The 18,307-nt window shown below is 43.9% G+C and overlaps 1 protein-coding gene across 1 annotated transcript in view; it reads left to right on the top strand.

Moving 5' to 3' along the window:
* CRISPLD2 (cysteine rich secretory protein LCCL domain containing 2) overlaps positions 1 to 17,001 on the top strand; it is a 115,771-nt gene extending 98,770 nt beyond the window's left edge. Inside the window, exons 14-15 of the mRNA XM_068260181.1 lie at positions 7,185 to 7,318; positions 11,143 to 17,001. Coding sequence (XP_068116282.1) covers positions 7,185 to 7,318; positions 11,143 to 11,197 — 189 coding nt within the window. The 3' untranslated portion in view covers positions 11,198 to 17,001. The remainder of the gene's footprint in view (positions 1 to 7,184; positions 7,319 to 11,142) is intronic.
* Positions 17,002 to 18,307: the final 1,306 nt, after the last annotated feature.

Below are 18,307 nucleotides of genomic sequence, written 5' to 3'. Positions count from 1 at the left end.
CCAGCAGGAGTGGACAGTGTAGTTTCCTCTCTGATGGTCCGTTGTGGTCTGGTTTGTTGTATAGGGCGGATGCGTTTCAACCATAGACTATATAGGAAATGCATCCGCTCTTCACGGAAAGGTCGCAGACAGCGCTAAAGTGTGGTCCGCTTACCGCAACAAATCCAACAGATCCGCTACAGACTGACAAGTGTGAATGGATTCTATGTATAAAATAGGGTATGTTCGCTGTCAGTTTTCCAATGCTTAGTTTACAGTACAAAACACATTATCTAATGCTTAGTGATTGCGATTTTCAGAGCGATTTTCGAAGGAATGTGCACCTTTGCACATTCATTCAAGCTGAATCACTCCAAAAAATGCTCCAAGTGGCACATTGGGATTTTAACCAAATTGTAACGCTGCTGTGGGAACACCCTCATAGGGTGACACTGCACAAGCGATTTTACGATTTTCGGTGATCGACAAGTCCATCGCAATCGCCCCCGGTGTGAACAAGCCCACAGGGATGGTTCAGATGAAAGGCTGACGGCATCCATGCATGTTGTTTACTGCAGGGATCAACAGCGTCCTGTATTGAGAGGAGTGGTAGCGTTCATCTAAATGAGTTTACCATCAATTGCCAACAATTGCGCATGTCCCGCGCTTGATCAAACTTTCCGATACTCGACATGTAGCTTCTACTGTTATCAGCTTTTGCGGTTCCGTATCCCCCTAGGGGCTGAAAACGTGACAACAAACTGATGGGAGACCATACCAAGCACTTTTCTGTGAGAAGATTGGTGCTTGGGGCACCAGCACAGCGGAGGTTTCTGCCTCATCCTCTAGTTCCACAAATGACCACCTACTTGGAGAAGTCCCTTTCAAAGGACGAAATTCAAAAGAGATGATTTCTGGTTGCTTTCTGCCCCAGTCTGTGGATTCCTGATCCATTATAATGCAATCAGTGACGCCTACTCCATGGTGGCTTCACACCCAAACCACAGTCCTTCTTACTAATTGTGTCTCTCCTGGTGGTGAATTTTCACTCCCAGTAGGTCATAAATGCATCTTATAACGCTATTCCAATAGGTCGAGATATCATTTTTTTGTAGAACGCTATATATGGTGTATTTTTTACACTTTCTAGATTGATAGTAATAGATGAAGAGGTCCATCTCCCTCTCGATAAACATCATTCCCACCAGGGGAAATGAGTGACCTGTTGTGGCCTCCAAAGACCCCGTGGCCTTCTCATAATATTACAAGACTGAAAACGTGGCTGAGTTAATCTGATGGAATTCATCCAAATAAACTCTCCCAGGTCGTATTTTTCCATGACCTGAGCGTTTGTGAACCTCGAGGAAATATTGCTCTGCATTCCTTCCCAGCACTTGGCGTTCCACAGACACAGTCACCAGTCTTAAAATACGGTTCCTGCATCCAACCTGCCTAACACAGCTGCCAGCTCAGCCTCTGCCCATGTATGGGTACAATACCCCCTGCCAATTCATGGAACCAAGCCTGCCAAGTGATATGAGGGGAGTAAATAAATGAGGGGAAAGCAAGTATTGGATTGCGTTGGCCTTAAAGCGATGTTACTCTACCAGATTTAAAGCAGAGAACCATGGCACTCACGCGTTAGAAGAAATTATTATCTTTATTATTTATTTATATAGCACTAACATATTCTGTGGCGCTGTACAAAGTAAGAAACAAACATGGGGTACATAATGATACAAACAATGATATACATCAAATATGGGCACTGGTACACAATACAGAACTGGTGGTTACAATGACAGATGTAACATGATGAATAAAATGTATAACAGAGTGCAAGCTATGAAATGAATAACAAATTCCAAGACACAAAAGGGTGAGAGAGCCCTGCCCTTCAAGCTTACAATCTAAAGGAATGGGGGGCACAAAAGAATGATGACCAGCACCGACCGTTTTTTAAAACATCGCCATGACATCTAAGAGTCTCCAGGCTGTAACTATAGCTCAGTTGTATTCATAGCTCTTTGCTGCGTACAGATGGATGAAGGTCTCCTTCAGACATAGGTTATGCCTTCATTGCAGCCCAATTTGCCCACACAACGGACAGTAGCCGTTTAGAACGGATCAACCATTCTTTGTCAAGTGATAGCATATACATGCAGGCAGTGCATCTTTAGGTTATGTAGTAAGGAGTGAAACTTGACTAGAGGTCGAAAAGGAAATGGCCTAAGTTAAATCGTATGCTTGTTGGAAAAAGTGAGTTTTGAGGGAGTGTTTAAAGATTTAAAAGGTTGGAGAGTGACGAATGTGCTGTGGAAGGGCATTCCAGAGGAGGGGTGAGGAGGTACTTGAGAAGTCTTGTATATGTGAATGTGAGGAGGTAATTCTAGGGGAGGATAAAAGAAGGTCATGTGCAGATCTGAGATTGCGATTGGGTTGGTATCTGGAAACTAGTGAGAAGATGTACGGGGAGAGAGATTGTGGGGAGCTTTGTAGGTTAGGGTTAAGAGTTTAAAATGTATCCTCTCGGTAATTGGCAGCTGAAAAGAGAGATGGATGAGATGAGCAAGCTGAGTTCAGTACAAGCTGGAGGGGTGCCAGTTGGTTAGTTGGAAGTCCAGCAGGCAATACATTACAATAGTCCAAGCAAAATATAACAAGAGCATGTACTAACATTTTTGTTGTGTCCTAAGTGAGAAAAGTTCAGATGCTGGATATGCTTTTGAGTTGGAGATAACAGGAGCTAATTAGGGAGTGAATGTGAGGAATAAATGAGAGAGACAAATCAAAGATTACCCCTCAGCACCGTGTTTTGGGAACTGAAGTTATAGCGGTGTTATTGTTATATCAGGCAGAGAAGTGGCCAGAGATGGTGGAAAGATGATTATTTCTGTTTTATTCACATTAAGTTTTAAGAAGTGAGAAGACATGAAAGAGGATATAGTGGACAGGCAGTCGGGAACACGTGTGAGTAGGGAGTTAAGGTCCGGGCCGAGAGGTACAGTTGTGTATTATCTGCTTATAGGTGGTATTGAAAGCCAAATGAGTTGATTAAAGAGGAACTGTAACATGAAAAGATCCCCTGGGGGGTACTCACCTCGGGTGGGGGAAGCCTCCGGATCCTAATGAGGCTTCCCACGCCGTCCTCCATCCGTCAGGGGTCTCGCTGCAGCCCTCCGTGGAGTCCGGGCAGCGGTGACGTCAATATTTACCTTCCTGGCTCCTGCGCAGGCGCTCCGAACTATACGGAAATACCCGATCGCCGTCGGGTCCGCTCTACTGCGCAGGCGCAAGTTTCCTGCGCCTGCGCAGTAGAGCGGACCCGAATGAGATCGGGTATTTCCGTGTAGTTCGGAATGGAAAGCCGCCACAGCGCCCCCGCTGGAGCCAGCAAAGGTAAATATTGAAATGACAGTCGGCACAGTCGCCGGCTGTTCGGAGGGCTGCGGCGAGACCCCCGTGGGACAGAGGACGGCGTGGGAAGCCTCATTAGGATCCGGAGGCTTCCCCCACCCGAGGTGAGTACCCCCCAGGGGATCTTTTGAATGTTACAGAGTCTCTTTAAGTAAGTTACCAAGGCCATGCATGTAGATGGAAAAGAGGAGTGGACCGAGGACGGTGAAAGACCTTCCAGAGGGTTAGGAAGATATCCAGGTGAGAGCGAGGTCCTTTATACCTATAGATGATAAGATCTGTAGGAGTAAAGTGTGGTCGACAGTATCAAACGCTGATGACAGATCAAGAAGGAGGAGTATGGAATAATGGCCTTTGGATTTAGCAATAAGAAGATCAATGGCCAATGGCCACTTTAGTAAGAGCTGTTTTTGTGGAGTGGTTAGAGCGAAAGCCAGACTGGAACTGCTTAAACAGGGAATTAGCAGATAAATAATAGCTTAGATCAGCATGAATGTGGCATTCAAGTAATTTAGATGCAAATGGGAGAAGTGACAGTGGACAGTAGTTGGCAAGCACGGTGGGATCTAGAGAAAATCACATGGGTTGCTCTGCTTGGATCACCCTCACTGTGAAAAGCATCTTCAAGGCTACTGGAGAGATCATAGCTGCTTGGGTTTTTATGACTAAATATGTTTTTATTGCAAGTTAAACATTCTTCCCAACTAGGACTTGGACATTATCAGACATTGACGATGCTCCATTTCAATTAGAATGCTTTGGCTTTGTGTTGCTTGACCTATTAAAGGGGGATTGAAGTTCTGAAAAAGTCTGTTGGGCTACTCCATTAGCATCAGCATCGCCATTCTTGCATGGTGGGAAAGCTGCAGAGGTACTTATGCATCTTGTTTGAGTTTCCAGGTATTTGTTGTTACATCAATATGTTGGGAATCTGAAAGGATGAAGAAGCACTTTAAGTTCTTGGGTCTTTCTCTGTAGTGTTCTTGAAGGATTTTTAAAGGACAACTGAAGTGAGAGGTACAGTATATGGAGGCGGCCATATTTATTGCATTTTAAGCAAAACCAGTTGCCTGGCTGTCCTGCTGACCCTTTTATTCTAATACTTTCAGCCATAGACCCTGAACAAGCATGACTGGCAACTGGTATTGCTTAAAAGTAAATAAATATGGCAGCCTAGTTTCAAACAATGTGAAGACACTTAAGTGGTCTATCACCCGTCCCAACTCCCAATTGTGTTAAGTACTTGCTCATACCTCCCAACTTTTGAAGCCAGGAAAAAGGGACACTAAGACATGCCCCTGCCACACCTTTAACCACGCCCCTCCCCTATACAGTTTCCACCTCCATCCTATGCAGAAATTGGCGCATGGAGCGATGATAGGCAAGTTATTTTAAGAATAATCACAGAACACATATGTATTAACCAGTTTACCCCGCCCGTACGAATTTCTCCGTCCCTTTTTCCATCCTTTAACCCCCAGGAACGGAGAAATCCGTACTTTCCGCGCTCCCGCCGCTGCCCGCGCTCCCGCTCGCTCTAGCGCGCACTTCCGCGGGTAAACACGCCGCCCGCCGCTCGCCCGGAGATCAATAAATGGGAATATCCATTCCCGTTCGTTGATCTAAGCCCCGCAATGATCCGCTGCTTTTCCGCTAAGCAGCGCGATTATTGTGAAAAAAAAAACCTTACCCAGCCTCCTAGTACTTCCGCCAAGCGTCCGGAAGGACGCTTGGAGGTCGCATTAAACAAAAAGTTACTGTTGCCATCTTGTGGCCAAATAGTAAAGCTACACCCTAAACATTTTTCACATACAAATGAATTACTTATACAAAAAAAATTAACTCATTACCTTCCACACTCCCCTTTTTTTTTTTTTTTTTGTAATTAAATTTTTTTTTAAAAATTTACAATTTAAAAAAATACATAAATAGTTACCTTAGGGATTGAACTTTTTAAATATTTATGTCAGGAGGGTACAACACTGTTACTTTATAAACTATGGGCTTGTAATTAGGGATGGACGCAAAACTGAAAAAAATGCACCTTTATTCCCAAATAAAATATTGGCGCCAAACATTGTGATAGGGACATAATTTAAACGGTTTTATAACCGGGACAAAAGGGCAAATAAATTTCATGGGTTTTAATTACAGTAGCATGCATTATTTAAAAACTATAATGGCCGAAAACTGAAAAATAATTAATTTTTTCCCACATTTTTCCTATTTTCCCATTAAAACACATTTAGAATAAAATAATTCTTGGCATAATGTCCCACCTAAAGAAAGCCTAATTGGTGGCGGAAAAAACAAGATATAGTTAATTTCATTGTGATAAGTAATGATAAAGTTATAGACGAATGAATGGAAGGAGCGCTAAAAGGTGAAAATTGCTCTGGTGCTCAGGGGGTAAAACCCCTCAGTGGTGAAGTGGTTAAAGGATATAAATTAGAGTAAACAGCTCTACATGAAGAGTTACGAATATATTAAATAAGAAAATAAAGACTGAAATGTGCAAAATATTAAATTCTTTATTTCTGGCAAAAAACTTCACATATCAGAAATGTTAACACAGTGCCTTTAAGTGCATAGCTCTAGTCCCAGGACTGTAAATACATAAAATCACACAACTATCCCTAATTAAGGATCTTGTGCCACAGTATGGATTATTAATAAGAGCAGAGGAATGCAACCAATATGATTGATACATACAGGATATCTAGCACTTCACAGGCATATTAAAAGATAAGATATCCACCTCACTATTCAGATGCTCTGTAACCAGATAGCCAGGGTAGAGATCGCTACCTCTCTCTCTCTCACACCTTCAAAGACATTCCTGCTGAGCCTGTAGTTTTATGTTGTTGTGCTGCTGATGAAGTTCAGCATGAGTCAAAGCTGCAGAGTGTGATGTGATCCATGTATTTTAGTGTTCTCTGGGCAGTGAAACAGTTAACTACAAACTCTCCTGCTCAGGGCTGGGCCGAGGCAGAGGCGAGAGAGGCTCCAGCCTCAGGGCGCAGTGTAAGAGGGGGCGCACAACTCACGCTATCATTCCCCTATTGTGTTTGAAGCAGAGAGAAATACGAAAAGGGGATACATGGCAGTGACTGCAAGCCAGATAACTAGAGGTTAAAGTGTTGGGGAGTGGTTTGGGGGCCCTGGGGCACCTCTTAGTATAATAGCAATCAGTGTGTGATGGCTGGGGTGGGAGGGATGGAGGGACGCACTTTGGTGTCTCAGCCTTGGGTGCTGGAGGACCTTGTCCCAGCTCTGCTCCTGCTCTGTGAAGAGGTCGGGACATTTGACAAGTGCCCCGTGATGCTGTGATAGAGGCTGCAAATCGTTAGTGTCACGGTGAAAACGTGACACTTGGCAGGTCAGCTCGCTACTTCCTGTCTTCCTGATGGTAAGGGTGTATGTGTGTGTGTGTGTGTGTGTGTGTGTGTGTGTGTGTGTGTGTGTGTGTGTGTGTGTGTGTGTGTGTGTGTGTGTGTGTGTGTGTCAAGGCGAGGCGAGGCACTTGTAGATCTTTGGGTCTGAGGCACTTGTGGGCCTTTATCTACTTCTGATTCCGAGCATTGCAGGCACTTGCAACTCTCTAGTGATGGAAAACTGGAAGGCTGCTGAGGCACTCTTAGGTCTCGTGCCTTTCTCTGAGATGTTTTTGAAGGGTTTGACTCATTCATCAATTCCATTTGCCTATTGGAAGTGTTTATTCTGAAACTGTTTTGCTGGTAGAATTACATACTTAGCAGAAGTTTAACGTATGTTTTCTTGTTTCCCAGACATCCAGTATCTGCAGAACAGCCGTACATGCGGGGGTCATAAAAGATGATGTTGGGGGCTACGTGGACGTCATGCCAGTGGACAGAAAGAACCATTACATCGGTTCCAATAAACACGGAATCCATTCGGAAAGGTATGCAGTGCTGTAAACCCCCATGATGCTTATTACTTGTTTTTTTTTGGGGGGGGGGGGGGGGGGGGGGCTGTCAATAGCTGCCCGTTTATTCCCCATGATAAGCCATTACTGTACAATTGATGAATACAGTCCCTACAGAACCAGAATGCCACCCTGCTTATAGGAGCGGGCTTGTTTCCAGGGATTGTAGATCAGCTCTGTAGATAATTACACAATATTAATAAGCACTCACTATTTGGTACACATATAGGCATTATTGTATAATGAACAAACAATACAGTTGTATGGGAGAAGTGCCCTCTGTGATGGACAGCATAAAATAAACTGGATCATTTTCAATGGGTAACGGTAGAGGCATAGCTAGGGTTTTCAGCGTCCGAAGACAGATTTTGAGCCCCCTCTGGTAAGTCTAAATGGGCGTGGTGATGCAGTGGAATGTGGGCGTGGTCATGGGTAGAGACCAATGTACAAATGCTGCAGAAGATGGTAGCCAGATGTAGCCCCCCTTCTCCCTCCCCATTTAGATAGCCAGATGTGTCCCCCTTCCCCTCCTATGGATAGCCAGGTGTGCCCCCCCCCCCAAATAGCTAAATATGCCCCTCCCATAGATAGCTAGATATGCTCTTTTCCCCCATAGATAGTTAGATGTTCCCCCTTCCCCCCTATAGGTAGCCATATGTGCACCCCTCTATCCCCATGGACTAAATGCAAGCGGAAGCTACAGCTGAAGACTCACCAGCTCCATTATTCTAGTGATGCATGACATCATCCCTCCTCTGCAGCGTACCCAACGTCCTTTCCTAGATAACAGTGGCGTCATGTGACAATAGATGCTGCTGTTACCAAGGAGAGGATGCTGGGTGTGCTGAAGAGGATAGATTATGTCACCTATCACTGAATGGTGGAGCCACTGAGTCTTCTGCTGTTGCAAAAGAAAGGAGGAAGAGAAGCGGAGCCGCTTCGGGTGGCCAGCAAGCCGTCTCTCGTGCGCCCTCACAGTGCTGCACCCAGTGACATATGTGCCCCTTTGCCCCCTCCACGCTACGCCTCTGAATAAGAGTGCCCATACATTATTTGATTTTGCGGGCTGAAATCTATTGGAAGTCTGTTTGCACTACTCTGCCAGTGTTTGGGCAGCTTTACTGTACTTGCTTGCAGAATAACTATCACTCAGTCAGAAAGTGCCCAGTGTTACTGGGCCCCATAACAGTCACATGGTCTGCAATGGTTAGAGAAGAGCTGACTGTCTCTCTGACTGTTCTGCAGCTTAGGTTGGTTTAACTTCGTAAATCAGAAGGAATTTACAATAATTCAGCTTTAAGTGTGGTTATCCACAATGCACCGCTACTGAATATGCAAATGATCTCTTTATGCTTCTGAAAGCCAGGCTAGCATCAAGAATTGCTGGTGTCAAGCAAGCCTATAGCTTTAAATTTTACAGATCCCCATCAACCCCACATGCAGACAGCCTATTTTGGACTTTTGGTCCTCCTCAGTAGGGCTGCTCAAATCCGGGTCCGGGAAATACCCGGATAGTTGCTATCCGGATATCTCCCAGTAAACCTGTGCGGGGTGGGCGGGTCAAGCTTACCTGTCCATGCGCATCACGTGACTACAAACACTTCCTCCTTCAACCCGGAAGGAGGAAGTGTTTGTAGTCACGTGACCTCCGCGTGGAACGCATCGTGGGAGGTGCCAGGGACGGACGAAGAAGACGTCAGACAGGTAAGCTTGACCCCCACCCCACACAGGTTTACTGGGAGATATCCGGATAGCAACTATGGGGGTATCTCCTGGATCCGGATTTGAGCAGCCCTACTCCTCAGTGCATGGCAGGGATTGATATGGCTCTATGGGATAGGGCTTGGGCTGGTACAACACCGTAACCAAGCAGCTTGAGGTGAAGTTTCAGGCAGATGTCGGGTTAAAGATTTTCTTGTGAACTCCTGGGGACCTCTTCCCAGCCAGCCGCCACCATCATAAGTCACTGACTATCCGACCCTTTCGCAAGACACACAGATAACTTACCATTCCGGGGAGCCAAATCCAAAAATAAATTATCTTGTTTTCTGGATAAGATTAACTTTGTCTGCAATTTTGGGATTTTAGAGGGAAATGTATGTTCAGAGGAGATTATGTGTTCTGATTCCACAGAAGCATACAGCAAATATAAATCTATTTATGAAGCGGCAGAGAAGACCGCCGGGTATTGCTTCAGATTGCAGTGGTGTACAATAACAATTCTCTCCTTTCATTTATAAAAGGCCGGTGTTTATTTGTGATGGACTTCTGTGTTCCTCCTCATCCTCATGGCTCTGAGCTGTCTCATTTGGATCACCTTTGGATCACATGACGCTTAAAAAAAATCATGTGACCTGGCTGACCACCAGTGTGCTGACTAGCCCAGCTATCACTTCTCCCTTATATCCCTTGTCATAGCTACAGGTGCCCCTTAGTATTAGGTAGCCAGAGCTATCCATTCCTCAGTATTAGGTAGCTAGAGGTGTCCCTCTCACTGAAACGAGATCTGGTCAGTGGAATGTTGAGAACCGGGTGAGTAACCTCTCATTTACACTCCACTCAGGCCTCTGCATAGATAAGGAGGGAGAGAGGCACTAGGGGAGGGGAGTAAGCCACCTTTCCATCATCAGGCGCCTGTAGGCAAGTGCCTACCGTGCCTTACGGTAAATCTAGTCCTGCCAACCGAGGAGAGATCCATAGCAAGAATATCACACTCCCACATTGAAATAATGGCTGTGATTGCTGTTCACGGGCTGACCAAATGTGAGCCCCTTAGGCCTGCCACACACCATGCAAGCTTCACTTCAGATCCTACTTCAGAACGGGAAAATTATCAGATCGGGCAAGGAAAATACACTGCCTACCGACTGCCAGGGACTGATCCAATCCATCTCTTTCTCAATCGGAAGCAGATCGGACATGCTGAAAAATATCAATCGAAATACTGGCTATTGTTCCGTGTGTATGTTCTTTCAATTCATTTTCTATTGATAACCTCTCCGAAAAATTGGAATGGAATTTGAAACAATTCCATTCGTGTGTACACTAGCTTTCTCCCATATCCAATTGCTGTCAGATCTGAATATTGATCTGATCACTCGCTGGAATAGGATCTGAAGTGAAGATTATATTGTGTGTACCGGGCTTTAACGAGATTCTGCACCCTTATTGTACTAATTAGAGATCATTATTGTTCATTTATATACCGTAGTGTTGAGATTTATTAAGAGGAACTGGAACCAAAATAGCATGAATAAAATTGCTTTTTTTTTTTTTTTCATAATATGCATTTATAATTTAGTTAGTCACTGTTTGTCCATTTTATCTTTCATCTCCCTAATTTACATTCTGAAATTTGTCACAGGCGGTAACATCTTTAGTCCTGTCAGGTGCAGCTCTCCAGAATGTTTGTTTACTGAGAGATCCAAAGCCAGCACAAAAATATAGCTGGTCTCCTAGAATGCCTGGTGGGGGGAATTTCACATAATAAACAGCCTAGGCTAAGTATCACTGGGAGGGCGGGGCTACCAACCAATGTACAGCAATATATAGCTATAGAAAAGTATTTCTGATGCTGAAACTGGGAAAATTACCATTAAAGTGGATAACCTAAAAAATGATCTGCATTCTACTATATGTCTTGACAGTTCCGCTTTAGGCATTAAATATTTTTCTATGAGACCTGTGATTTGTAGCTAAGCTACCTTTCCCTGCTATTCACTACCACAAATGGAACATTATTTTGGTTATATTAGCAAGAGAAAAAAAATTGCAATAACAAAAATGCTTTTAATTTCCAGCATCAAGAACCGTAAAGAAGGAAAATCCTTCCGAATTTTTGCTGTGAAGCAATAACTGAAAGCCAGACGTGGTGGTGGAATGTCCTCATGAACTTTGAGAAGACCATACATACCTTCCTCTGTCTGCTCTTCAGAACTGGGTCAAACCACCATTCTCTCCCTTACGTCACCATCCCTGAGAATCATCTTTATGTCCCGTACTGGGAGACCAAGGCAAACCACCTCTGGACTCAGCCCAGCCTGGGAGAATGGTCTGGATTCCAAGACATTGAGCAACAGACTTCAACTTCTGCTACAACACCAAAGAAAGGAGAGCCATATATCTATATCGCTTCCACATGCTCTGGACCCTCAGGTCCCATCTACAAATATCTGGATGGATAATTTATGTGGAATTCTGGGCAATGCTTTTTTTAACGTTAGTTTTGAATAGAGTGGGGAAGGGTTGGATCCATTGTCAGATTATTATTGGTGCTTTGGTTTCATCTGGGAAAATCTCTCCCAAAATGAAGTCCTACAGATACATTTCAGCTTACTTGCTGTATAGGGATAGGGTCATAGAAAACAGGAAGTGAGGTGAACTCACCAGTGATGTTACAGGAAATGATATCTGTTTACTTCCTGTACAATGAGGACGAGAAATTATACCTCAGTGAGCTGCAAAACACATGAAGTCAGGGGAAATGTCTTCAATGAGGATGCAAACAGAAATAAAGAACTTTCCAGGCACCTCACCATTTTATGGCCCGGTTAAGATATTTTTTTTAATTTGGTGTGTGATAGGATCACAGCAGGGGCACCAGCAGCAATTATTGCATGAGAGAGCTTCTAACACATCCCCACTCTATCCAGAGGTAAAAAAAAAAAATTGACCTGCGTTACACTTTAAACGTGACAAGGGAGCGTAATTTTCCGTTTTTGGTACTTCTCGGTATTGTATATAATTGACCTTTAAGTTTTGTACTTTGTTTTGTATTATTATTATTAATATTATTATTAAGATCGATGTTTTTATATACAGCAGTGCTGGTCTTTTTTTATATGGCGGGGTTTAATATTTGCCCACTTTTTTTGTATATATTCTTGAATATGTGTATGTTACAGATAACGCTGGCAGCTGGATGATGTCAGGCTTTGAAGAAGCATTTGTTGTCCTCGGCGTTCCCAGTACGGCGGGAATTTCAGTCCTCCCTGGGTCCCTTTGGTTCCTGGCGGTCATCCAATATCAACACGACCCAGCAACTGGCGTTACCTGCGCCGTATATATAAACTGTGTGTACATCGCCATGCCTCTGCGGTGCTACACAACAGGCCACAGAGCTGTAAATAATTATCTAGCCATAAACAATCACCCATCTGTGATTTGGAGAAACATGCCAATATTTAGAGCAGCAAGCCTGCCTCATGTACACACAGTTCCCTAGAGCTTCTTTTACCCCCGCCCCCCCTTCTTTTTTAGGATCTAAAAGCAGTGCAATTTTTTTGCAGGCTTTTAGACCCTAAACCCAGGGAAAAAACATTCTTCTAGAGAGCCTGCAGCAGCCCCAGCACTTACACACCTCCCTGGGATCCAGAGCTGCAGTTCTCCCCCCGTCCTCTGCTTGGCAATGTTACCCTGTAGTGAGATCGCTGTCTGTTGCCATGACGACAAAGGGCAATCTCACCCGAGGGATGCAGAGACTGAGGACAGGAAGGAGAATGGCTGCCTGTGCCTGGATCCCGGACAAGGTGAATTAAAACGCCCGCTGCGTACTATGCTCTGCACAAGGCTCCTGGCGGCTACCACGAGTCACACTCCTGCTACTGGCTTGTTTTTTTCACCCCGAGCCTGACTCGTGATAAGTGTCAGTGCACTTATACAGGATGGCGCATGGCAGACGGCCTGTCTGACTGCCACGAGCATGCAGGCTGATGCGGTCCCGCCCCTGTGTGCCTATTACCTGCTCCATGCTCTGTGTTTGTTCCCCGGGTTTGTTGAAGCCTGTGTCCACCTGTCCATGCATTTGCAGAGTAAGAGGCGCACTTGGACGGGGCGGCCAGCATCTCCCTGTAAGATTGCGCTCATGGCAGGCAGAGCAGGCCGGTCTTTCATCCGCCACCCTTTAGTTAACGAGAACCCGAGGAAAACCTTAAGCAAAAAATTACATATAAACTTACCTAAGTAGAGGGAGCCCCCATAAGGCTTCTCACAATCTCCTGGAGACCACCACCGCTGACCACGATCCCCACAACCGTGCTCCTCTTCATGCATGAGTGCGACCGTACTGCGTCTACATGAAACAAATCCGACAAGTTCTTGTTGGATAGGTTTGAGAGGTCCACTTGCCGCAACGGTGGGAGTCAGGAGGACGTAAGAATTTCATTTTTGTCTTGTCACTTTGGGTACTCTTTTAGTGTGGTCAATATATTGTAAAATTAGGTTCTGTTCCCTAATAATGACATTATTGCTGTAAGTCCTGGTTTAAGATACTACTGTGTCACTCTCCAATTGTTAATGATAAAAACAGCCTTATGATTAGCACATACCCTGGTGATACTAATATGTCTACAAGGACATTTTACAACCATGACGGGAAGCAGTTTAAAAACAGCTGGAAACCTTATTGAGGTTGTTAAAAAGAGCATCGTCAGACACCACAGCTGGTTTGCTATCAGAACAGGTGCTGTACAACTTATACTGCACATAGTGGAGTGACATGCCAGCATGGTAAAATGGGGCTATAATCACCAATAATAATAAAATCAATAAGAAAAGTCTGGTTTATTGCATTAATGATTAGGGTCACATTTAAGGTTTGTAAAGTCCATGATCTAAGGGCAAATCAGAAAACCAGACAGCAGGACTAGTGCTGCAAGTTCAGCACTGCCCTGCCTGTTAGATGGGCTGTCAGCATGTATGATTTAAAGTGTTTCTCAACATTTTATTGGTATGTACCCCTTTTAAAGCCCTGTACTCGCCAAGTACCCCCTAGCATAGTAAACATTACAAGTACCCCTTGACAAATATATATTTCATAGTAGTAAATTATAATTGGTTCTAAACAAATTTCCAAGCATTTGCTATTGCTTTTAATTAGCAAAAACACTAATTTGGTGTTGTTTAAATAAGATTTATCATTTTCTAAAACTCTAAATGTGTTATTCTTATTTAAGTATATCAAGCCCGAGTACCCCCTGGAACCATCAGATGTACCCCCTGGGGTATGCGTACTACACACTGAGAACCTAGGAGTTAAAGGATAACTACAACCAAATCTCATATTCCAAAGATGGATATTTTGTACGATCTAAAAGCTTACCTCCGTGCATAATGTCTTTATTGATGGATCTGACAACCGTGTTCACTTCACTTTACTGTATTGGGTTTTTTTTGCAATTGTTAAAAAGTAAACTTTAAATGACAGATGTAATTTGGCGGGTGTGTTCGTATCCCCTCCCTGTAAATAATGCAAGTATATTGCATTACTGATTTTGCTTCCGAAACTGGATTTTATACTGCAGCACCTTCCATTCTTTACCTGCAGCACCCCCCATGGCTTGCCTGCTGTTGCGCCACATAAACACTCCAAATCCAAGAGTCATTCTGACTACTGGAAATCTTACCACTTTGGTAATACTGGCTTCTGTGACAAAGAAGGTTCCCCAGTAGCCCAGCGAGACCCCAGATTTTGCAGGAATTATTAGTACAATGCCTCCTGGTTTTAGCCACATCAGCTTGTTTCTATGCCACACCCCCTCATCTATGTCACACCTTCTCCTGTCTGGGCCCGCCTTCTCCATAAATGTAGCCTAGCCTCTGCATCGCTGCAGAAGTTGTCCACCAATCCCTCGGGATGGGCTGATGGATCAGGTAGGCAGATCTGTAATCTGATTTTGATCAGGTTTGGGGATCCAATGGAGCTCAGGATAGCCCTGTTAAGAACAGAAATTTACAGGTCAAAGTAATTCACTGAGCAGCCAGACATGGATATGCTCCGTGCTCTCCTGGCATAGTCTGCTGCTCCACCCGATTATCCCTTCTTTAGCAACTGTGTTTGTCTAATCCGGGTTGAGGCGCTTGAGACAGATCTCATTTAGCCACACCGCACCTTTTACTGTTGACCCGATGAAGCGGGGAACACCCGTGAAGCGCATTGTATGATCCTGTTTCTTTTATGCAATAAATATTTGATTTTCCAGTAAATCACTGCAATGAGGGAATATAGTAATGACCATGAAGGCTCTATGGGACACGGGCCTTCCCTCTCCATAGGATAGTATCTAACTTTGTGTGTAAATATCACCTAGGAGAAAATCTAGGAGAAATAGTGAATTGAATAATTGCCAGTGAGTGATATGAGCATCTCAGTTGGGTTTGGACGGGGTTGAGCAGGAGCGAGGCAGCAGTGGAGCTGGAGAAATTGGGCGGGTGTGCAGCCTACAGAGGAAGGTTCCACACCATCCTATCCAGTTACAGAAACAAAAGTAAGGTCATGTGATTGCACAACTGATGAGCGCAAACTACGAACAATCTATGCAACTGTTTTTCATTGCAGTTACACTTTTAACCACATTCCAGCTCTTGATTTCTCTTAGGGACTCTGGCAGTGAGAGGTCTGTCTTGGAATTACCAGGAAAGGATGCCAATCACACCAACCACTCACTACAAGGGGGCTACTTGTCCTCCTGTAGGATTATTAATTTATTTCATCTTTCGGTGAGATGACTGCAACAGGAAGAGCAGCCGCCATAGGGTGGCCAGAAACACGCATAATTCACCGCGAGAGCATCTCGCTACCGGAGTCCATTAGAGAATCAGGAGGAAGCGGGAGTTACGCTCTGCCTATATCTGGAGTGACACTTTTCTGGAGGACTGACCCTTTTAAAGTAGGCCTGCCACTTCCTGACGCATAAAAACACTAAAGGAGGATTATTGACACCATTTTTGTTTAGCATAGATGCAAACGCCACTGGATTGTTGCCTAGATATGGGGATACCTGATATGTGAAGATGGCTGCTAGATGAAGCTTGCCATCAGCAGTATTGTACTGAAGAACAAATGCCTTGTCCTGTCTCATTTTATGTTTCTTGAAATACAGAGACATGGAACATGATGGCGCTTTATAAATTAATAATAATCTAATAACACATTTACATGTTAGATGTTCAGCAAGTATGCATGTACAAAGATCAAATGATCATCTTGCTCCTGCGGAGAGTTCCATCAAACTCATTCTTGCTTATTAGGTAGCGCCGGTATCTAGGCAACAACCCAGTTATTTCTCATCTGCGTGGCAAACTATGCCAAACAAAGAACGTTTGGATCAATAACCTGGGTTTGGTTCATCTTGGGTTGGAAAATAGCAGGTCCATTTTAAAGGTGCTCACACATTACTTGATTTCAATTTGAGCAATTAAGTCATCAACTTTATTGGTTGATCAAGTCATTGGACTCGAGAATCAAGTCATTGGCTGATCAAGTCATTGGACTCTGTAAGCGAGATCCTGGCTATTCTCCTTCACTAATTGAGCTGAACTATGTTGTGCCTCCATGCTCTGAATCCAAAAATCACGTGAACATTAACCAATTCTTTATGATTAACTCACATTTTCCACCCTGCTCAATCAAGCAAATTTGTCGATTCAGTCAGATATCTGCCAATTTCAAACAATCATACAGAATGGATCATAATCGATTCTCCCCCGATCCGCTAAAATGATCTAACATAGTAGTCAATCAAACAGGAAACATGAGTAATGTATGGTCAGTTTAAGAGTTTTATATTTAGCTTTGGATAATCTAGTGCCTTGAATCTTCTTCTTAACGGCCCACTCTGCTTACTTGACAAGCAGTTTACAGAATCGTTTCTGTTACATTCAGGAGTATTGGGGGGGGGGGGGGGGGGAGAAGGGGGAGTTGGTTTGGCATGAGGATTTCCTCATGCCAAACCAACTTAATTACAACTCAGTAACATGATAAGATACAATCATGATGGCCACTAGCTCTGAGCAAAAAGAAAAAAAATAAAACCATGTTGGACTTAGGTAGTTGTAACAGTAAAGGATGGTATTGTTGTCCCCTTGTTTCTCTGTTACGAATTGTATTTTACTGCAGTACTTGCTGGAAAATCAATAAGGCTGCACTTCCTGTGTAGGCATGACAACAGGAGTAAGTTAATTCCACCTCTATTGTCATCGGTTAGCTGGCAGATCGACAGACTAACATCAAAACCATCAGGTTTCAGTTTACCAGATGCATATTAGCAGTTGAGGGGCTGTTTCCGAATACACACAAATTGGATGTAGAATGGATGCAGAAAAACTGAGTCCAATGAATGCCTATGGGCCTGTTTCCACTAAAAGCGATTTTTCTGATGCAGATTTTCCCATAGACATTCATTGGAGTCAGTTTTTCTGCATCCATTCTGAATCCAATCTGTGTGTAGTGGAAACAAGTCATCATCAGTCATCGCTAGGAATCATGGGAGGTGTAGTCCTAAGTGAAGCACAAGATCATTGGACAGAATATTGAGGTCAGTGAGCTATTCAAAATTAGTTTACGGTATCTGCAAGTTTTAATAAAAAACCTAATGAAGCTGGTTTTGGTGGCCTGTATTATGTGATTATCATACGTAGAGGGCAGGGGGGAGCAAGTGTAAAATTGTGGTTATGCCACTGGGCCTATAGCATGTTTTTGAGCAGTGCCCAATCTCAATGTAGAGAGCAGTAGGTCGAGCTGTTGGTGAGCAATTTCGTATTGTATTGCTCAGTATGAAATGTAACAAGGTGTTGTTTCAATTACTTTTGATTAGGTGCGTGCTGAAATCTGGTGGAAATTGGATGTTGCTCAGTTTGCCACTTCCCAATTCGAATTTTGATCACATTTACTGTTATGATCATATTTGGCTAGCTTTAGCCTGGGCCAATTCTTTGGTCTTCTACACTACAAGTCCCATCATGCTTTGCCATTCAGTCACTAGGGAGTTTTAGTTCCTCAGCATTTTTCACTGTTACCAGTATGGTGCATTGTGATTCAGAGTCAGACGCCGCGTTACAAGTCAATCAAATGTCAATCAAATAAACGTTGCCCAGTGTGCATACGACTTTTACATAAGACACTTTTAATCAGAATCCTACCTCATGTTTACCTCCATTCCTGGAGTTCTTCCATGGCCACCTTGAAGT

The sequence above is a fragment of the Hyperolius riggenbachi genome, chromosome 11, assembly GCF_040937935.1.
Source record: "Hyperolius riggenbachi isolate aHypRig1 chromosome 11, aHypRig1.pri, whole genome shotgun sequence".
Taxonomy (NCBI): domain Eukaryota; kingdom Metazoa; phylum Chordata; class Amphibia; order Anura; family Hyperoliidae; genus Hyperolius; species Hyperolius riggenbachi.
This window is presented reverse-complemented; position numbering and strand designations above follow the sequence as displayed.